The sequence below is a fragment of the Acanthochromis polyacanthus genome, chromosome 12 (genome assembly GCF_021347895.1).
Source record: "Acanthochromis polyacanthus isolate Apoly-LR-REF ecotype Palm Island chromosome 12, KAUST_Apoly_ChrSc, whole genome shotgun sequence".
NCBI lineage: Eukaryota > Metazoa > Chordata > Actinopteri > Pomacentridae > Acanthochromis > Acanthochromis polyacanthus.
In genome coordinates, this window is record NC_067124.1 from 38,627,792 (window position 1) to 38,647,721 (window position 19,930).

Below are 19,930 nucleotides of genomic sequence, written 5' to 3' on the forward strand. Positions count from 1 at the left end.
AAGAAAAATCCAAAGATCAGCTCCAAGAGCATCCTGATGAATGTGAGCAGTTCTGGTAGCAACATGTCCATGAGAAGAACAAGGCTGGTCTCCATGGATCACACCAAGGAGGACTCATCAAAGACAGGAGAAGCATCCAACGGTCCAACATGGTGAAGCTGGGAATGTGATGCTTTGGGCTGTTTCTGGGCAGCCTGGTCAAAGGAAACGGCATCAGGAGGAAAGATTGTGGAGGAGAACATCAGTCGGTCTGCAGAAGAACTGCTCCTTGAACAGCATTGGAGCTTCCAACAAGACAACGATGTGGAACATGGAGCCAAAGTGGTGAAGAAAAAGAATGAGAAGATCCAGACCTGAATCCATCCAGAATCTGTGGAGGAACAGAAGAGCAGAGCGATGGAGAGGAAGCCTTCAAAGAGCTGGAGATGGACACATGGAGGAACCAAATCCCAGTGGAGACCTGCAGAAACACTGTTAGCAGGCCTGGGGTGGCTAATCGGGAGGGCCGGGACAATTCCCGGTGGGCCATCTGATGTTTGGGCCGCGAGGGCCGGTGTTCAGTCATGGCACTGGGTTGATCATTCTGCCGCTGTTCCTGGGTCGCCTTCACCGTAAAAAACACTATAGAGCAGTTTTCTTTGAAAAAAAAAATCTGCATGAATTTTGTCCAAAAAAGAAAAACGCCAAACGCGTATGTCATCCGAAAATGGACAAAAAAAACGTCATTTTTTGTCCGAAAATGAACAACAACGTCATAGTTTAGTATGTCATCCGAAAATAGACAAAAAACGTCATAGTTTAGTATGTCGTCCGAAAATGGACAAAAAACATAATTTTTGGTCGAAAAATGGACAAAAATGCCATTTTTTCAACATGTCGTAAAAAAATGCCATATGATGAAATAATGTAAAGTAGGCCGTGAAAAACACTATAGAGCAGTTTTCTTTGAAAAAAAATCATCATGAATTTTGTCCAAAAAATAAGTCATAGTATATGTCAGGGAGAAACTCCGTTAAGAGCTCTCACGTAACATAAGATCTTCACCAAATCAGAAAAACACACGGAGGCAGTAATTTTACTTGCAAGGGTAGCACAGCACAGTGTAACACGTTAGTGCGAGCTACAAAGACTGCTCCCATACAAGGTTTATTTTATACACAAGCAGAAATGAAGACATGGCATAAGATAAGAAATAGCTCGAGTTACACAAGGGGGTGTGCTAAGCTGAAAGAGTGGAAATATACTGGGATGTGGAGACGAGGGAGAGAGAGAGAGAGAGATATGTGCAGGTAGAAGCCTTAACCTTACTGTTTTAATTACATTTAGGTTTTCTAAACATTACATTAATGTGAACCAGCGTCTCCATGAACAGTTTTATTAACTAAATGTACCACATTACACAAACACAACACACTTCGGCTGTTTACATGAAACTCAATGCAAATATCGTTAGCTTAATGCTACATTAGCTTTAATCAGGCTACGATTCAGCAGCTAGCTCGGTTAGCATCGCTAACATTAAAGCTAATATTTACTGGATGCTAACTTTCTTCTCTGGTCAATACACACAGAAATAAACTCCACCAATTTCTGGAGTGCATGGCACACATTATATGTGGCACTACAGTTGCATATAAAGTGCATTAAAAGCGGCACAGATAAGAAAATAAACACTTGCCGACCAATCAGAGTCCTTTCAGTGTCTGCTGGGTTAGGGTTAGGGTTAGAGTTAGCTGAAGGTAGAAAACTGGTTAAAACAAGCCAGCGGGCAGGAAAACTGTTTGTGGAAGAGGTTCTGCTGCTCCACCAATAAATAAACCAACAGTTATATCAGAATTAATCCAAACCAGGAGAGCAGAGTCTCGACTGCCTCCTGCCATAGACTGTATATGTTTAAATACTGTATATGTTTATATACAGTCTATGCCTCCTCCATGGGACCTGTCAAATATTCCAGACCGGACTGTCAATCAAGTAGCCCCGCCCCCTGGCTTCGCAAAACTTTAACGCTCTATAAAAAATTCAATATAGATCTATTTTAAGATCAGCCACCTGATCTGTCATTATGACCATGAAAACTAACGGGGAAAAAAATGCAGTCTGTGTACTGTACTCTGTTTGGCTCCACACTTGCTGATGACCACTTCCGGTCTCAGAAAATGAAAAAATGGATCTTTATTTCGTTTCTGCCTCTTACTGATTTTATTTTCTTGTTATTGTAAACATAAAATGAAAATCAAAGCATTTTTAAAATGTCATTAGCAAGTTATGTTATACTGTTAAACTTGCAGAAAACAGTGCAATAATTATTCTTTATTCATGAGGATTCATTAGATATCTGTGAACACTAATTTGCTTGCTATGTAATATTGCAAAAAAGGACATTGTGATGTTGTAAAGAATAGTGTTGGAGATTAGCCCTTTAACTGATGTTCTCATATTTGTGAATTTTAAGTTATGATGGAACGGTTTCCTTGCAGAGGAAAAAGAGATGATAGAGTTATCAGAAAGTGCAACACCTTTTATTATATTTTTAAGGTTTGGATATCCTTGAACACTTATTTGAACAGAATATAGATTCTGATATTGTTGTAAAGAATAATGTTGGGGATGTGCACTCATGTTGGAATAAATCCTCATTGTGAAGCAACCCTTACTGCACTGAATTGGAAATATTTTAGAAAAAACATGCTGAATTACAAGACAAGGCTAGAATTACACGACTTTAATAGTAATAGGTGGTGATCTAAAGCAGGCCGGTCTGAGGAATGAAAGTCCAGGGCTGAAAATGAGTCGGGTTGAAGGTTCTATTCCAGAATGGATCTGAGCTGGAGGTTGACTTCCCCTGAGAACGTCCAACCAGAACAGACCCTGAGGAACCAAAGAGGAGTTTAGGCCCAACAGGAGAAAAAGACAGAAAGTGGAGCTTTGACTCTCAGATTAAGCTCAGCCACAGCACATTGTTCTGTTTGGAGTCGGGCTGAAGCAGAACTTTCCTCTGGATCCCGGTTTCCTATCTTCTAATATTAGCTTCACCTCAGGTTTACAAAACACCAACCTGCTGCCACTGCGAGGCCTCTGACAGACCATAAAAAGCCATGTTCCAAGTCTGTATTATTCCTGCCCCCCCCCCCCCCCCCTGGTTTCCATGGCCGGGTTCTAATTCACCTCAGATCTCGTCTTGTGACCCGTCAGCGCTGATCTGCACCTTGTTTGGTTTCCTCCGACTCTCCCCCTCCAGCCCTGTTTCTGTCCATCCAGGGTTTATCCTCATCGCCGCTGATCTGTTCATCCCTCCAATCCTCATCTGTTCCTCAGAGCAGCGCTGGACGCCGACGCTGACGGAGCTTCGTCCTGCAGCGGTGGATGAACGTAGGATCCGAGCAGACACCTGGACAGGTGAGTCACATGGCGCCGCTTCTTCCTGGTCGTGTGTTTGTGCAGCTGCAGTCTTCAGTGTCTTTAACAGATAAAAATACATAAATTAATCACTGAGGCTCAAGTGAATTTTTTGAATCTCTTAGAGTTCACAACTAAGAAATCCTCACAGAGTTGAGAAGCTGTTTGAATTTTAAAATGCTGTCAGTTCAGCTGAAATCACAGAGTTTGTATTTTATGTCAAAAATGTGAAAAGACTGTGACACGCTTTCATTGTTTTGTCTTTTGTTTATGTCATGTAGAACTCAGGGCTTTATGGGATCAGCGTACAATCATATGGACTGATAATCTGAGTAAAAAACAAATTCCTTTTGTTGTCTGATTCTTAATGCTGTCAGACATAATCTGCACCATGAAATGATGTGAACAGCTTTTAGACCGTTAAATTATAGCACAAAACCGGGATAAACTGGTGGATAAAAGGTAGTTTTCTTTTCTGCTGAAGTCAATCAAATAGCTGGGGGGGGATTTAAAAGTTAAAATCACCATAAATAATGCAGGGAAATATCTAGAAATATGAAGCTAATCTGAAATAAATGCTACACAAAGATCACCTGATGTCTAATAAACATATGGAAGTATTATTTTTTAGCTTTATTGACACTGAAATGCAGTTTGGCATCGAATTAAATGAGCAAAAGCAGCGATGAAGTGCATTAAATACAAAAAACAGAAGATACGATGCATATGTATAGATGGATGGATGGATGGATGGATGGATGGATGGATGGATGGATGGATGATGGATAACATATATTAATATGAATATGATGATATAAGCTGATAAATGTGTTTATTATCGCTTCTGTTTAGTTACTGACTGAACTTCTCGGGCATCTTTTAAAACTTGGAGTCAGAATCTGAACTTCAGATGTTCAGGAGGTAAAACACCCTTCATCTGCCCCCCCAAGGCCTCCATTATCTACCCCCCACCTCCTCCATTATCTGCCCCCGGCCCTCTATCTGCCCCGTCCTTTCTCCATCTCTTACCCAGATGCAAAGAGCAGTCGGTAATCGGATGAGAGCAGATTTGATTCAAAAGGCTTCAGTTAAAATCTCAGGCAGCAGGATTTAAACTCACTCTGCAGCCTCTTACCGCCGGAGCTCCGCCTCCTCGTCGTTAATGCACTTCAGCAGCAGCAGCAGCAGCAGCGTTTAATCACACGAACAATGAGCAGCAGAAAAAGGCTCTAACTCTCATTACGGCCGTCATTATCAGAGCAGGTTCACATCTGGAGCTGAAACACAAACTTCACTAAACAAAGCATGACTCTGATCTAGAACGCCGCTTATTTCCTGTGAACATCATATTCACTTCAGCTTCACGTGACCCGGCCAAGTCCATTAAATCAAACCTTCCACAGTCACTCCCTTCCTCTCCGTCTCACTTCAAACAAATTAGAGGCAAATCCAGCGGGTCATGCTTAGATGGGGACATTCACTCAGACGGACGCTGCAGCACGAGAACATCAGCCCAGGTTCTCTCCAGAACACCTCAAGGTAGGAGAAGAAGGGTCTGACGCCGGCCGGCCGGGCTTTGTATTCTCAGTACTGCTGCTGCTTTCTGCCTCCTCGCTGTGGTGATTACATTTGCCACAGTGCATGAGTTGGACCATTAGCTGATGAATTCACTGAAGTCATTTAATCAGCAGCTTCAGCATCTCATCAGTGAGAACAGTTGAGTTTCAGGACCTGCTGGTTTGTGTGTACATTCAGGGAGAGGATCATGTGAAGAGCAAACTTTCAGTGTTAAAGTCAGGGTGGAAACACTCTGTGTGTGTCCGTGTGTGTGTGTGTGTGTGTGTGTGTGTGTGTGAGTGTGAGTGTGTGTGTGCATAGGTGTGTCCTGCTCAGATGTATTTACGAAAGTTTGCAAAGCAGACGAGCGTTAGTTTGACTTGCAAAGCAGCGTTTACTTGGAGACGAGCAGGTGAGCGCAGGTAAAGTTCCACCAGGAACCGAGAGGACAGACTGTTTTAAGGTTTCTGCTCCTGTTTATTTACTTTTCTTCTCAGGATTTGCAGCTTTCCTGACTTCTGTCCTCCTCCGGTGACTGACAACCTTCGCCATGGGTGAAATGGAGCAACTGAGGAAGGAGGCCGACAGTCTCAAAGACCAGATCACGGTCAGTGGACTCACCTGTCTCACCTGTAGCTGCTTTGACACGACATTACCTGTTAAAATATTATTATTTGCTCCTGTCTCACGTCTTAAAATCATCTTTATTAGTTTTATTCATACCTGTCTCACCTTTTAAAGCTTCCTTTATTTCTGTTATTTACACCTGTCTCACCTTTAACACGACATTACCTGTTAAAATATTATTATTCACAGCTTTATTAGCTTTATTTACGCCTGTCTCACCTGTTAAAACCTCCTTTATTTCTATTATTTACACCTGTCTCAGCTACAGTAACTTTAACACGACATTACCTGTTAAAACTTCCTTCATTTCTATTATTTACAAATGTTTCACCTATTAAAACCTCCTTTATTTCTATTATTTACACCTGTCTCACCTGTAGCTACTTAAACACTTTTTGCACGTACTACAGGTTTTTCCTTATGTCTGAATTCTTGCTTGTGTTGTACGTCGCTTTGGACAAAAGCGTCTGCTAAATGAAATTGTAGAATTGTAGAAAGCACGACCAGTACCTGTTGAAACCATCTTCATTAGTTTTATTTACACCTGTCTCACCTGCAGCTACTTAAACATGGCATTACCTGTTAAAATCATCTTCTAGTTTTATTTACACCTGTCTCACCTGTTAAAAAAAAAACCCTTAATTTCTATTATTTACGTCTGCCTTGCCTACAGTAACTTTAATACAACATTACCTGTTAAAATATCATTATTTACAGCTGTCTCACCTGTAGCTACCTTAACACGATACTACCTGTTAAAATATCATTATTTACAGCTGTCTCACCTGCTAAATCTCCCTGTATTCCTATAGTCCACACCTGTCTAACCTGCAGCTGCTGTAACCATTGGTTGTTTCTCCACCTGTGTGCAGGCGGCCCGGAAGGCGGTGCAGGACACCACCCTGCAGGAGGCGTCGGCCAGCATCACTGTGGTGGGTCGAGTCCAGATGAAGACCAGGAAAACGCTCAGAGGTCACCTGGCCAAGATCTACGCCATGCACTGGTCCACCGACTCCAAGTAAACACCCAGAGGAGCTGCTGGCTGCTCTCACATCACACGTGTAGATTCAATATTTTATAAATACTTTCACGTGTTAAATGAAGCGTCTCACTGATGGTTTCTCCACCAGGTTGTGTGTCAGTGCGTCCCAGGATGGAAAGCTGATTGTGTGGGACAGCATCACAACCAACAAGGTAGGAAACGCACAGGGCAGACAATTCCATGTTTTTCATGAAAACTCCCACTTTTATCCATGTGTTAGCATAACTGCACAAGGGTTTTCTAATCATCAATGAGCCTTTCAGCACCATTAGCTAACACAATGTAGCATTAGAACACAGGAGTGATGGTTGCTGGAAATGTTCCTCTGTACCCCTATGGAGATATTCCATTAAAAATCAGCTGTTTGCAGCTACAATAGTCATTTACCACATTAACAATGTCTACACTGGATTTAGGATTTATTTAATATTATCCTCACTGAAAAAAATAGCCTAGCCGTGCTAGACCCAGCTCTGAAGACACAAGGGTCTAGGAACTCTCAGCAGGGAGGGAGGCGGGCTAAAAGGTTGTCTTTCAAATCACTCTGCAGCAATTGGGTAGGTATACAACCAGTCAGCGCAACGAATAGGCTGACGGAGTTCCTAGAGCGCCGGAAATCAGAGGATGCAGGAAGCCTTATTTATCTTTCTTATCTTATCCTTTGTTTATCTTTCAAGTTGAATTTTAGCTTCAAATCTTTAAGGGCTGAGGCCAAAGCCGAGTCGAAAGATAACTGTTTATTGTGCGCAGCCATCTTCTTGTCTATCCTTGTTTCTATGGTTGTTTCCGGTTGTTTCTGTCAGAATCGTCGCGCCTCTGTCGTCACTTAGTTACGCCCGCCTTCTGACTCTACACTTCATGGTGATTGGTCCGGCCAGTTTTAGGAGCATCCAACTTCGAGCCTTACGGAGGGTAACTAGACCCACCCTGGCAGAGAATTAAATTCGTTGCCGTGGGTTGTCTAGCGCGGCTAGGCTATGAAAAAACTGCTTTTCTTTCAAAAATAAGGACATTTCTAAGTGACCCCAAACTTTTGCATGGTAGTGTAATAAAATACAGTAAAAATACCTCAAATAAAACAGTAAAAATATAGTAAAGATACAGTATAAAAATATAGTAAAAATAGAGTAAATAATAGATTAAAAATACATTAAAAATATAGTAAAAATATAGAAAAAATACAGTAAAATTACAGCAGAAATACAGTAAAAATCTAATAGAAATACTCTAAAATATAATAAAAATACAGTACAAATAAAGTAAAAATACAGTAAAAATATAGTAAAAATACAATAAAAAATATAGTAAAAATAAAGTAAAAATACAGTAAAAAATATGGTTAAAAAATACAGTCAAAACATTGTAAAAATAGGGTAAAAATATAGTAAAAATACTTTTAAAATATAGCAATAATACAGTAAAAATATATATACACTACTGTTCAAATATTTGAGGTCACCCAGGCAAACATGGAATTTTTTTAAATAAAATTTTTAAGGGAAATTTTTAAGGAATTATTGAATTTTTCTTCCTCAGGGTTTTGCAAATTTTCAGATATTTAGGGAATTTGTTTTTCCGATTTTTTTGATTGGTTTCAGACAAGGAAACAATATTTTTGGTGCCCGTAAATGAGGACAACAGGAGGGTTAAATCAAGCTTGAAGTGGTCAGAATAATGTTGCGAAAACCTCATAGATTTGTGATGTTTAATCAAAATGACTTTAATCTACAAGTCTGTCAGCAGGTTCTGCTGGTTCTCTCCTTCTTCGTGTTGTTGTGCTTCCAAATAACATCAGATTACAGAGGAGAATGAACCACAGTGAAGAAAAATGAGTTCAGAGGGTGAACATCACCTGGTACCCTGTGTGTCTGCAGGTGAACGCCATCCCCCTGAAGTCGTCCTGGGTGATGACCTGTGCGTACGCCCCGTCAGGAAACATGGTGGCCTGCGGCGGTCTGGACAACATGTGCTCCATCTACAACCTGAAGGGCAAAGATGGAAACGTGAAGGTGATGCGAGAGCTGGCGGCGCACACAGGTGAGGTTACACTGCAAAAACTCCAAATCTTACCAAGTCTGTTTGTCTTATTTTTAGGCAAAATGTCTCATCCCACTTTCAGCAGATGGAGGGACTTGTTTTAACCCCCCTGTTGTCTTCGTTTACAGCCACAAAAAACTATTGTTCATTTGTCTGAAAAAAAAATTAAAAATTCCCCAAATTTTTTTAAAATTTGCAAAACCTTCACGAAGAAAATTCCAATAATTCCTTAAAAGTTTCCCTTAAAAGTATTATTTAAAAAAAAAAAATCAAATGTGGCAAGAAAATTCTTGTAAATATTTTCAGAAAATGAGTCAATATCTTCCAAAAAATCCTAAAAATATCTAGTGATTCCATATATATCAGTAAAACTTCTAATATTTTCTTTAAGAACATCGAAAGTCGCTGGATTTTGGTTGACTTTTTTGTGAATGTTCTTAAGAAACACTGTTAACATTTCTTTTTTTCCCACCAAAGAATGTTCAAAGATTTCCCAAAAATGCTGAAAATGTGGACATCAGAAGTTTCACTGGGAAAATATACTTTTCCACATTTTCAAACTTTAAAACGGGTTAATTCTGACCCGCAGGACGACACGAGGATAAAGACAACGCATCTTAAATATCTTGTTAAGTCAAACAATCTTAAAATGATCTTGTTTTGAGTTGTATTTTACAAAAAACTCAAAATAAGTTTAAAACATCTCAGATTAGGAGGTTACATGAGAGCAAAAATCTATTTTTGAGTGAAAAGTTAATTCTTTTTTTTTTTAGCGCATCTGACTTATTTTAAGACACCTAAGCTTGACAATCCTGGTAAAATATCGATTAAAATAAGTTTTCCCAGCTAATTTTACGATCTCAATGTTCTAAATATCATATCTTATTTAAAGAACTCTTAACAAGCTATTTTTCACTTGTTCTGTTGGCAGATTTTTTCACTTATTTCAAGGTAAAAGTTCCTTGAAATAAGTTTCTTTCTCTTGTTTTGAGAGGGCTTACTGTGGACATCACACCTGCTCCCGTCCTGGTCGTTCACTAACAGCTGTTTGTCGTGCAGGTTACCTGTCCTGCTGCCGCTTCCTGAGCGACAGCGAGATCATCACCAGCTCAGGAGACTGTACCTGGTAAGAAACACACCTGAAGCCGCTGCAGCTCCTCTCTGGGCTCAGACTGACGTGTCCTGTCCTTGCAGCGTTCTGTGGGACATCGAGACGGGAACCCAGAAGACGGTGTTTGCTGGACATCAGGGCGACTGCATGTCTCTGGCCGTTTCTCCAGACTTCAAATTCTTCATCTCAGGCGCCTGCGACTTCACGGCCAAGCTGTGGGACATCAGGGAGGGAAACTGCAGGCAGACGTTTGGAGGCCACGAGAGCGACATCAACGCCATCGGGGTGAGAAGCAGGAAGATCTGGAGACACCTCCGTCTGCTGACAGATCATAGCTTCTAGTTAGTTAGTAGATAAACTAACCCTTTATGCTTATGAAGCAGCTGTTTTTACTCACTGTGCAGTTGTTTTAAGTCACCGTGCAGCTGTTTTAAGTCACTGTGCAGCTGTTTTAGCTCACTGTGCAGCTGTTTTCGCTCACTGTGCAGCTGTTTTTAGTCACTGTGCAGCTGCTTTCGCTCACTGTGCAGCTGTTTTAAGTCACTGTGCAGCTGTTTTAAGTCACCGTGCAGCTGTTTTAACTCACTGTGCAGCTGTTTTTAGTCACTGTGCAGCTGTTTTTAGTCACTGTGCAGCTGTTTTAAGTCACCGTGCAGCTGCTTTCGCTCACTGTGCAGCTGTTTTAAGTCACTGTGCAGCTGTTTTAAGTCACTGTGCAGCTGCTTTCACTCACTGTGCAGCTGTTTTTAGTCACTGTGCAGCTGTTTTAAGTCACTGTGCAGCTGTTTTCGCTCACTGTGCAGCTGTTTTTAGTCACTGTGCAGTTGTTTTAAGTCACCGTGCAGCTGTTTTAGCTCACTGTGCAGCTGTTTTCGCTCACTGTGCAGCTGTTTTTAGTCACTGTGCAGCTGCTTTCGCTCACTGTGCAGCTGTTTTAAGTCACTGTGCAGCTGTTTTAAGTCACTGTGCAGCTGCTTTCACTCACTGTGCAGCTGTTTTTAGTCACTGTGCAGCTGTTTTAAGTCACCGTGCAGCTGCTTTCGCTCACTGTGCAGCTGTTTTTAGTCACTGTGCAGCTGATTTAGCTCACTGTGCAGCTGCTTTCGCTCACTGTGCAGCTGTTTTCGCTCATTGTGCAGCTGTTTCAAGTCATTGTGCAGCTGTTTTTAGTCACTGTGCAGCTGTTTTAAGTCACCGTGCAGCTGTTTTCGCTCAGTGTGCAGCTGTTTTAAGTCACCATGCAGCTGTTTTCGCTCAGTGTGCAGCTGTTTTAAGTCACCGTGCAGCTGTTTTTACTCACTGTGCAGCTGTTTTAATTCACTATGCAGCTGCAATCTGGAACAACCTGCTGAAAAATCTGAAATTTTGGTCATTTTTATCCTTTGTGTTTCCAATTTCAATTTATTTTACTTGAACCTTTTCTTAATTCCACTTTTTACATTTTAGAAGCTCTAATTTTCTTTTTACAATTTACCGAGTCTAAATCCACACATATCTTTAGATCCAGATGTTTTAATCAGTATTGATCTGTGCTGTAAATGAAGCCTCCGTGTGATTCCAACCCTCTCTGTCCTCCAGTTCTTCCCCAACGGTAACGCCGTGATCACCGGCTCTGACGATGCCACCTGTAAACTGTACGACCTCCGGGCCGACCAGGAGCTCATCACCTACCAGGACTCCGGCATCATGTGTGGCGTCACCTCTCTGGCTCCGTCGCTGTCGGGACGCCTCCTCCTGGCCGGATACGACGACTTCAACGTCAACATCTGGGACGCTCTGAAATCCGAGAGAGTTGGTGAGTTACAGCAGCAGACTGTTGATTCTCCAAAGTCTGACTTACATTTTCAGATAACTGAACATTGTTTTGAAGAGCTGGTTTCACATATTATCAGGAAACTGCATCGACTGTGTGCAATTTAAACCCTAATTTGGTTTTTACTTTCAAGATTTAAATATTGTGTGTTGACAAGTTTAATTATCGTTGTTGAATTAATTAATTTCTTCAAAGCTAAAACACGAACATGAAGCCAAAAACTTCTGAGAAAAATCTAATTGGAGCAATTTCCTTTTTATAAAATGTTTCCCAACTTGAGTTCTGAAGTTTGAGATTTACATTCAGGAATTTTTAAAAATGGTCGAATAACCAGTTGAAGTTAGAAACTTGTGTTTATGCTGCTAGTCATTTAAAAAAGTGATAATTAAAGTGAGGACATTAATTCCACTAACAGTGCAGTTTGTTAATTACTTATGGTACAGCTGTTTTAACTCACTGTGCAGCTGTTTTCACTCACTGCGCGGCTGTTTTCACTCAGTGTGTAGCTGTTTTTACTCACTGCAGCTGTTTTCACTCACTGTGCAGCTGTTTTTATTCACTGCGCAGCTGTTTTCACTCAGTGTGTAGCTGTTTTTACTCACTGCAGCTGTTTTCACTCACTGCAGCTGTTTTCACTCACTGTGCAGCTGTTTTTATTCACTGTGCAGCTGTTTTCACTCACTGCAGCTATTTTAAGTCACTGTGCAGCTGTTTTTATTCACTGTGTAGCTGTTTTCACTCACTGTGCAGCTATTTTCACTCACTGTGGAGCTGTTTTTATTCACTGTGTAGCTGTTTTCACTCACTGTGCAGCTGTTTTTATTCACTGTGCAGCTGTTTTCACTCACTGTGCAGCTGTTTTTATTCACTGTGCAGCTGTTTTCACTCACTGTGCAGCTGTTTTTACTCACTGTGCAGCTGTTTTTACTCACTGTGCAGCTGTTTTTACTCACTGTGCAGCTGTTTTTACTCACTGTGCAGCTATTTTCACTCACTGTGGAGCTGTTTTTATTCACTGTGTAGCTGTTTTCACTCACTGTGCAGCTGTTTTTATTCACTGTGCAGCTGTTTTCACTCACTGTGCAGCTGTTTTTATTCACTGTGCAGCTGTTTTCACTCACTGTGCAGCTGTTTTTACTCACTGTGCAGCTGTTTTCACTCACTGTGCAGCTGTTTTTACTCACTGTGCAGCTGTTTTTACTCACTGTGCAGCTATTTTCACTCACTGTGGAGCTGTTTTTATTCACTGTGTAGCTGTTTTCACTCACTGTGCAGCTGTTTTTATTCACTGTGCAGCTGTTTTCACTCACTGTGCAGCTGTTTTTATTCACTGTGCAGCTGTTTTCACTCACTGTGCAGCTGTTTTTACTCACTGTGCAGCTGTTTTCACTCACTGCAGCTGTTTTCACTCACTGTGCAGCTGTTTTTATTCACTGTGCAGCTGTTTTCACTCACTGCAGCTATTTTAAGTCACTGTGCAGCTGTTTTTATTCACTGTGTAGCTGTTTTCACTCACTGTGCAGCTATTTTCACTCACTGTGGAGCTGTTTTTATTCACTGTGCAGCTGTTTTCACTCACTGTGCAGCTGTTTTTACTCACTGTGCAGCTGTTTTTACTCACTGTGCAGCTGTTTTTATTCACTGTGCAGCTGTTTTTACTCACTGTGCAGCTGTTTTCACTCACTGTGCAGCTGTTTTCACTCACTGTGCAGCTGTTTTCACTCACTGTCAAACAGTGAACATAATTTGATTAGAGGATGTCTGAACTAAACTAAAAAAAAAAACAAAAAAAACACTATAAGTGTGACTCAGGTGTTCTTGTCTCACCTGCCGTGTTGCTGCTCAGGTGTGCTGGCGGGTCACGACAACAGGGTGAGCTGCATCGGCGTGTCCTCAGACGGGATGGCGTGTTGCACTGGATCCTGGGACAGCTTCCTGAAGATCTGGAACTGAAGCAGCAGCAGCAGCAGCCGACAGCAGGAAGAAGAAGATAAATGAAGTTTGAGGGAGGGATGGGGGTGAGAAGAAGGTTTTAAACTGTGCCAAGATGTTGGAGAGGTTCTAATCTCACCTTTCTTCTCTGGGAGGGGGGGAGGGTCTCGGAAAAGATCATTCCTATCAATAGTTAAACTGATAAAACATGCACATTACTGCAGTGGGTGAACAGTTGCCAAACGAAGGTAGAACACTGATGAAGGTGTGAAGCTCACACCGACATGTTTTATAGATACGAGCTTCTCTGTTTCAGACTGTCGTTTGTCCCTAGTTAGACTCCTTAGACGCTTACAGCTACTTCCTGTTCTTTTTCTAACTTAATTAAGATGGAGTGATAGTTTGCAGACGTTTAGTGTTCGTTTTGTATGTGATTGATGGATTCTGGGTGTCGTCGTTTGGCCGAACCCCCCCAGTAGCTGAACAGACGGATAATAGCGTGTTTTCATGGTTCACTGAGCTTTTAGCGATGACCTGCTTGTGTCAGCACAGACTCTTTGTTGTCTGGATGGTAGTTTCCCTCTGCAGGCTGCAGCTGAAGGACAGGTTCTGTACATACAGACGATAAAACTAGCTTAGTCGCTTCCTCTGGTTCACTCTGTGCAAACTGAAGCAATAATAAACTTGGGGTTCTGCATCTCGACGTGTTCGGAGTGGATTTCTGACGACTTCAGTTGTGTTTCTGTCTTTCAATATGTAACTTAATTCTGGCTTAAAACATAAAATGAGACTGTTGCTACTTCGAGTCTCTGAATAAATGGAAAAATCTGATAAAAACAAGCTTACAGGTGGTTGTTCTACACTCACATCTCACCAGCTGTGGTCCAGATGAAAGTCAGGAGATTCACTTACACCACAGCTTTACATCAGAATAGGTCAGGTACCAGAACATCATCGACGTTTGCTGATAATATCTACTGTTCAAAAGTTTGGATTCATCCAGACAATTCCATGTTCTCCAGTAAAACTCCCACTTTTATCCATGTGCTAACATAACTGCTATAAGGGTTTTCTAACCATCAATGAGCCTTTCAGCACCATTAGCTAACACAATGTAGCATTAGAACACAGGAGTGATGGTTGCTGGAAATGTTCCTCTGTACCCCCATGGAGATATTCCATTAAAAATCAGCCGTTTCCAGATAGAATAGTCATTTACCACATTAACCCTCATGTCGTCCTGCAGGTCAGAATTAACCCGTTTTAAAGTCTGAAAATGTGTGTGTGTGGGGGAATCTATTATCACAGTGAAACTTCTGATGTCCACGTTTTCAACATTTTTGGGAAATCTTTGAACATTTTTTGGTGGAAAAAATAAATGTTTCTTTAAGAACATTCAGAAGAAAAACAAAACAAAATCCAGTGAAATACGCTGGATTTTGGTTATTTTTTCTGAATGTATTTTTTAATATAAAAAGTTTTACTGATATATATATATATATATATATATATATATATATATATAGAGAGAGAGAGAGAGAGAGAGAATCACTTTAGATATTTTTAGAAGATTTTATACAAATTTTTGGAAAATATTTACAAGAAATTTCTTGCCATTTTTTAAAAAATAAAACTTTTCAGGAATTATTGGAATTTTCTTCCTGAAAGTTTTGCAAATTTTCATTTTTGATTTTTTTTTTCAGACAAGGAAACAATATTTATTAGTGCTTGTAAATGAGAACAACAGGAGGGTTAATAATGTCTACACTGGATTTATCATTCATTTAATGTCTTCATTGGGGGAAAAAAAAAACTGCTTTTCTTTCAACAATAAGGACATTTCTAAGCGACCCTAAACTTTTGAAAGGCAGTGTATATAAATAAATAAAAATAAACAATACATTTAAGATGCTTCAATTATTTTAAACAGGATCAAAAATCCCAAAATGTCCAAATGCAACATTCAAATAGCAGGAGCTGAAATGTTTTGAGGGTAAGAAGAGTGACGCTTCGTTATAAACGGATCAGTGTGGCGCTGCAGAGAACATGGATTATAAATCAGATTCTACAGATGTGAGAAAACATTTAGACCGTTTTATATGATCCAGTGGATGAGAAAATAAGTAATTACTATTCCTTTAAAAACCATGTCAAAGTAAACGACATTATGACTTTATAATTAAATATTTTTAGTCTCACACTTGAGGACGTCGTCTTGGACTTTGATCTACATTTTCCTGACAACAGCTGATCGATTCATCCAGAGAAATAAAGACCAGAGATATTTACATTTCAGGTAAGATCAAGTTAAACAGAATAAAATAAGCTTCTGACCAGACGGCAAAGCTGAACTTTGTAAATAATTTTATTTACATTAACACGATGACAACAAGATAAAACTGCTGCAGTTCAATATTTACAAGAGAAAAATGAGTTTGTGAAACGTGGACACATAAAAGCAGGTTGAGGATATAAAAGGACGGCGTGTGACGACGTGACGCAGCAGCTCATCGGTTCTCCTTATCCAGAGAAACCAGAACCCGGCGGCCTGTCGGACCGGACCTCTGTTTGTCTGGAGTGGAAACCTTCAGCTTCATCTGGAGGTGGAGACGACAAAACTTCAGCTGGAGCTCTGATAAACTTTAAACAGCTTTAAGGAGTCCCTGTAATGTTTGCTTCTGGCCCACCTGTACCTGAGAACGCTGGTCCCGAGGCGAGTTGGTCTCCTTCAGGATCTGCAGCGGGGAGCGGCCTTCGCTTCCTACAGAACCAGGAAGTAAGAAGATCAAATTAATCATAGCAACTTTAGATGAGGAAACATTCAGCTTCAGCATCTCGTTTTAAACCTAAATGAATAAAAACCTTCCACACACCTTTCTGCTTCGCTTTCCCACAATGCCCCTTGTTCTCATTGGTCACGTTCTTCACAGCCACACGGACAGCCAGGGGGGAGGAGCCTCTTTTCCCAGCATGCACTGCTCTGGATCGGACCCCCGGAGCCCCGAAGCCCCTCCCCAGCCACTGGGGTTTGAACACCACCTGACTGGGGCTCCTGGGGTCGAAGGTGGGGCAGCGGATGCCGGTGCTGGGACCAGCGGAGGAACACGGAGGCTGAGGTTCTGTGGCATCTGCAGAGGCCGGTTCTGGTTCTGGTTCCTCTGACGGTGCAGGAGAACCGTCCTCTGCAGAGGGAACAGAAGCCTCAGCAGACTCTGGTTCTACACTGACAGCAGGAAGAGCATAAGAGTGTTCCACAGGATCCTGCAGAGGTTCCACCTCCACACTGGGTTCTGTAAATGAAGAACCTTCGTGGTGGACCTCAGCGAGGACGGTGGAGGACGTGGCTCCTTCATGGCAGGTGATCAGACTCAGACTCAGCCTCTTGTGTAGAGGAGACTCTGTGGCCTCCTCCAGGCTCATGTCTGCCTCCGTCTCCACCTCCACCTGAGGCTCCTCCAGGATCATGAAAGGACTCGAGTCGCTCAGGTTCTGCAGCACAGGTGTGTCCAGGTGTGTCGGGCTGAGGAGCGGCTCAGTGGACGGCAGCTCCTCCTCCACGAAGGTCTTCTGATTGTTCTGAGTCTCGCTGTGGAACAACAAGCCGAGGCGACGGGCGAAGGACCCGACGGTGGCTGAACAAACAGAACCAGGTTAGAGTTCAGAGCGACTGAAGGACAGAGTTTAGGTTCAGGGGCAAGGCAGGCAAATTTATTTATATAGCACATTTCAACAACGAGGCGATTCAAAGTGCTTTACAAAGACATTAAGACAGAAGATGACAATAATTATTAAAAGAAAAACAAAAGAAAACATTTAGGAAATCATTAAAAAAAAGGTCAGAAAAGTAAAAAGATCAAAAACAGAAGTGAGAAAACAAGAGCTGTTTAAAATAACTGTCATAAAATAAAGAGTTAAAATAAATAAAATAGTTTAATCAAAAGCAGCTGAGAACAGGTACGTCTTCAGAATGGATTTAAATGTGCTGAGAGTTTCAGCTGATCTACAGTTTTCTGGGAGTTTGTTCCATATATATGGGGCATAGAAGCTGAATGCAGCTTCTCCGTGTTCGGTTTTTATTCTAGGAACTACTAGAAGACCTGATCCAGATGACCTGAGTGGTCTGGGTGGTTCATACTGAGTCAGGAGGTCTCTGATGTATTTTGGTCCTAAAATCTACCCTCTGAGTGACAGGGAGCCAGTGTAAGGACTTTAAAACTGGAGTGTACAGGTGTGTCTACCTGTCATGACGTCTCTGACAGGCGTCCTGCTGACGCCGACGGTCGGTGAACGAGGATCACTGAAGGCTGAAGCATTCTCACTCTTCAGCTCATCAGATGTTTTGGACACAAAAGCACCAACCTGAGAAACACAAACATGAGTTTGTTTCTGGATCTACATTCTAAAGTATCTCAGAGACAGACTGACCAGGCGACTCACCTGGATGGGGGTCCGATCGATGCCGGTGGAGGGAGAGCGCGGATCGATCAGGTGACTGATGTGACTCTTTTTGACGGCTGGTTCTGGTTTTATCGCTGCAGGCATTTTACTCTCACTGGATCCCATGATGCTTACTAAAGTCACCTGGTTTACAGGTGAATAAAATGCTTTAATGTGAAAACACTACAAGAACCAACAGCAACACAAACACACAAAATAAACACACAAATGTCCCCCTTATCATATGACAAAAAAAGATCAAATTGATCAGCAGGTGTTGCTTTAAAATGATTAACTGATTATCAGAATATTTGCAGAGTGACTTTTAATTACCAAAAAATCCAAATGTTATATTGTTTATAACATTAGAACATATTGTTTTAGGTCTCTTTGTTGTGTTTCAGTTTTGAGTGATCATTTAACATCTCTGAGGATTTTTGCTTTACAACATTTTCTGGATGAATCGATCAGCTGTTTACGTATAAAACGTTATAAATAAATTCTTAAAATGTGGATCAGTTTCCTCAAGTGTCTAGTTTAGTCCAAAGATTTTCAGTTTACTGTCACAGAGGAAAGAAACCAGAAAATATTCGCACCGAAGAAGCTGAAATCAGAGAACTTGGACTGTTTTTTATGGAAAAACACTCAATTGATAATCAATACAGTTGGAGACTAATGTAGAAGAAAATTTGTCGTTTCATTTCCAGTCAAACTGAAATAAAGTAAATAATAAAACGAACTGTTGTAAAGTTAGACTGATTAATTTAAACAAATATTTTACAGATCTTCTCTGAATTCACTTTCTCCTAGCTTGATCAACGGACAGTTTCCAGCAGCTAACACGCTAACAACGGCAGCTCGGTTACCGTCAGTTTCCCGTTAAACCCAGCTGTGGTTCCAGTACCGGTACCGGTACCGGTGACCTGCAGTGAGTCTGAATCAGACAGATTCGGTTTAAAGCCGGTCCCAGCTGTTTCTTACCTTAAGCTCAGACGTTCCGTTTCTGCTTCTTCGTCAAAGTGACCAACACTTTAAACCTTTAAATGGCGGCGCTGCCTACGTGCTTCTTTCAAACTAACCAATCAGGGGAGCGTCCTCTCCCCCTCCTCGGCACTGATTGGCTCAGAGCAGGGAGGGACAAGGTGTGGGCGGGCCTTCCTGCTGATAACGCATTTGAACGTTAAAACGTTGGGTTTGTTTTTGTCACGTGGCCGGAAAACTATTAAAAATCCTGCTGGAGTCCAGCCAGATTCCTCCAGAATAAACTGACATGCTGGAACATCTGTTAAAGCTTCACCACAGAAAACAAAGAACAATAAAACAAAAAAAAACAAAAAAAACCTGAATATCTAGATTCCTAGTGGAAAATTTTGTATTTAAAATACACTATCATGAATCAATTCATAGTAATAACAACATAATTAGCTCTTTAATGAACATTTTTCATTGTGAACATTAAAACTAGATGGTTTCTCTACAGTATAACAGTGGAGTGAAACTGATACTTCTGAATTTGAGATCAAAATTTAACAATAAGACCAAGTCAAAGACAAGTGAAACTGGAACCTGACGAACTCTGCCTTTTAATATTTTATTCTTTGTTTTCCAAGATTCTTGTTTGCGTGCCGACATCTTTATTTTCTAACCTCTGATTGTAAATGAAGCTTCAGTTCATCACTGTGTTCAGAGTTTAAATGAGTTTGAACGAAGGATTTAATAACAGTATGTTGAAGCTTTCACTGTACTTCATATTCATATAAATACCTGAAATACTTCCATGAAAACACACTAAAATGACGTCTCGCTGTCAAATTCTAAATGACTTTAATTCTAAATAAAGTATCATCACAGTATCTGACAGAAGGGACCATTTCTGACTGATGCACGGAATTAAAAGCATTAATTCAAGCACGTTTTTACATTTAAGTACATTTTTTTGCAGCAAATCTATCTTTTTTGTCTGTAGTCGATGATT

General features: G+C 41.0%; 2 protein-coding genes and 1 long non-coding RNA gene across 4 annotated transcripts; 1 reads left to right on the plus strand and 2 right to left on the minus strand.

Annotated features, from left to right (window-relative positions):
- Positions 1–2,506: 2,506 nt before the first annotated feature.
- Positions 2,507–9,922, minus strand: LOC110954791 (uncharacterized). Its single transcript, XR_002595945.2, has 3 exons — positions 9,802–9,922; positions 8,478–8,607; positions 2,507–3,460 (listed from the first exon to the last, which is right to left on the minus strand). It is a non-coding gene; the product is annotated as an uncharacterized LOC110954791 (long non-coding RNA).
- gnb3a (guanine nucleotide binding protein (G protein), beta polypeptide 3a) lies at positions 3,316–13,873 on the plus strand. Its single transcript, XM_051956369.1, has 9 exons — positions 3,316–3,399; positions 5,454–5,563; positions 6,456–6,601; positions 6,714–6,777; positions 8,500–8,662; positions 9,722–9,788; positions 9,857–10,058; positions 11,352–11,568; positions 13,433–13,873. The coding sequence occupies exons 2-9, from the start codon at positions 5,507–5,509 to the stop codon at positions 13,537–13,539; spliced, it is 1,023 nt and encodes a 340-aa protein (XP_051812329.1). The 5' UTR covers positions 3,316–3,399; positions 5,454–5,506; the 3' UTR covers positions 13,540–13,873.
- A 1,992-nt stretch (positions 13,874–15,865) lies between these two features.
- cdca3 (cell division cycle associated 3) lies at positions 15,866–19,049 on the minus strand. 2 transcript variants are annotated; one of them, XM_022199468.2, is made up of 6 exons: positions 18,937–19,049; positions 17,956–18,099; positions 17,757–17,877; positions 16,392–17,150; positions 16,212–16,279; positions 15,866–16,115 (listed from the first exon to the last, which is right to left on the minus strand). In XM_022199468.2, the coding sequence occupies exons 2-6, from the start codon at positions 18,079–18,081 to the stop codon at positions 16,026–16,028; spliced, it is 1,164 nt and encodes a 387-aa protein (XP_022055160.2). In that variant the 5' UTR covers positions 18,082–18,099; positions 18,937–19,049; the 3' UTR covers positions 15,866–16,025. The 2 variants fall into 2 exon arrangements, with proteins under 2 accessions (XP_022055160.2, XP_051812328.1); XM_051956368.1 differs by having other exon boundaries at positions 16,206–16,279.
- Between the last annotated feature and the right edge of the window lie 881 nt (positions 19,050–19,930).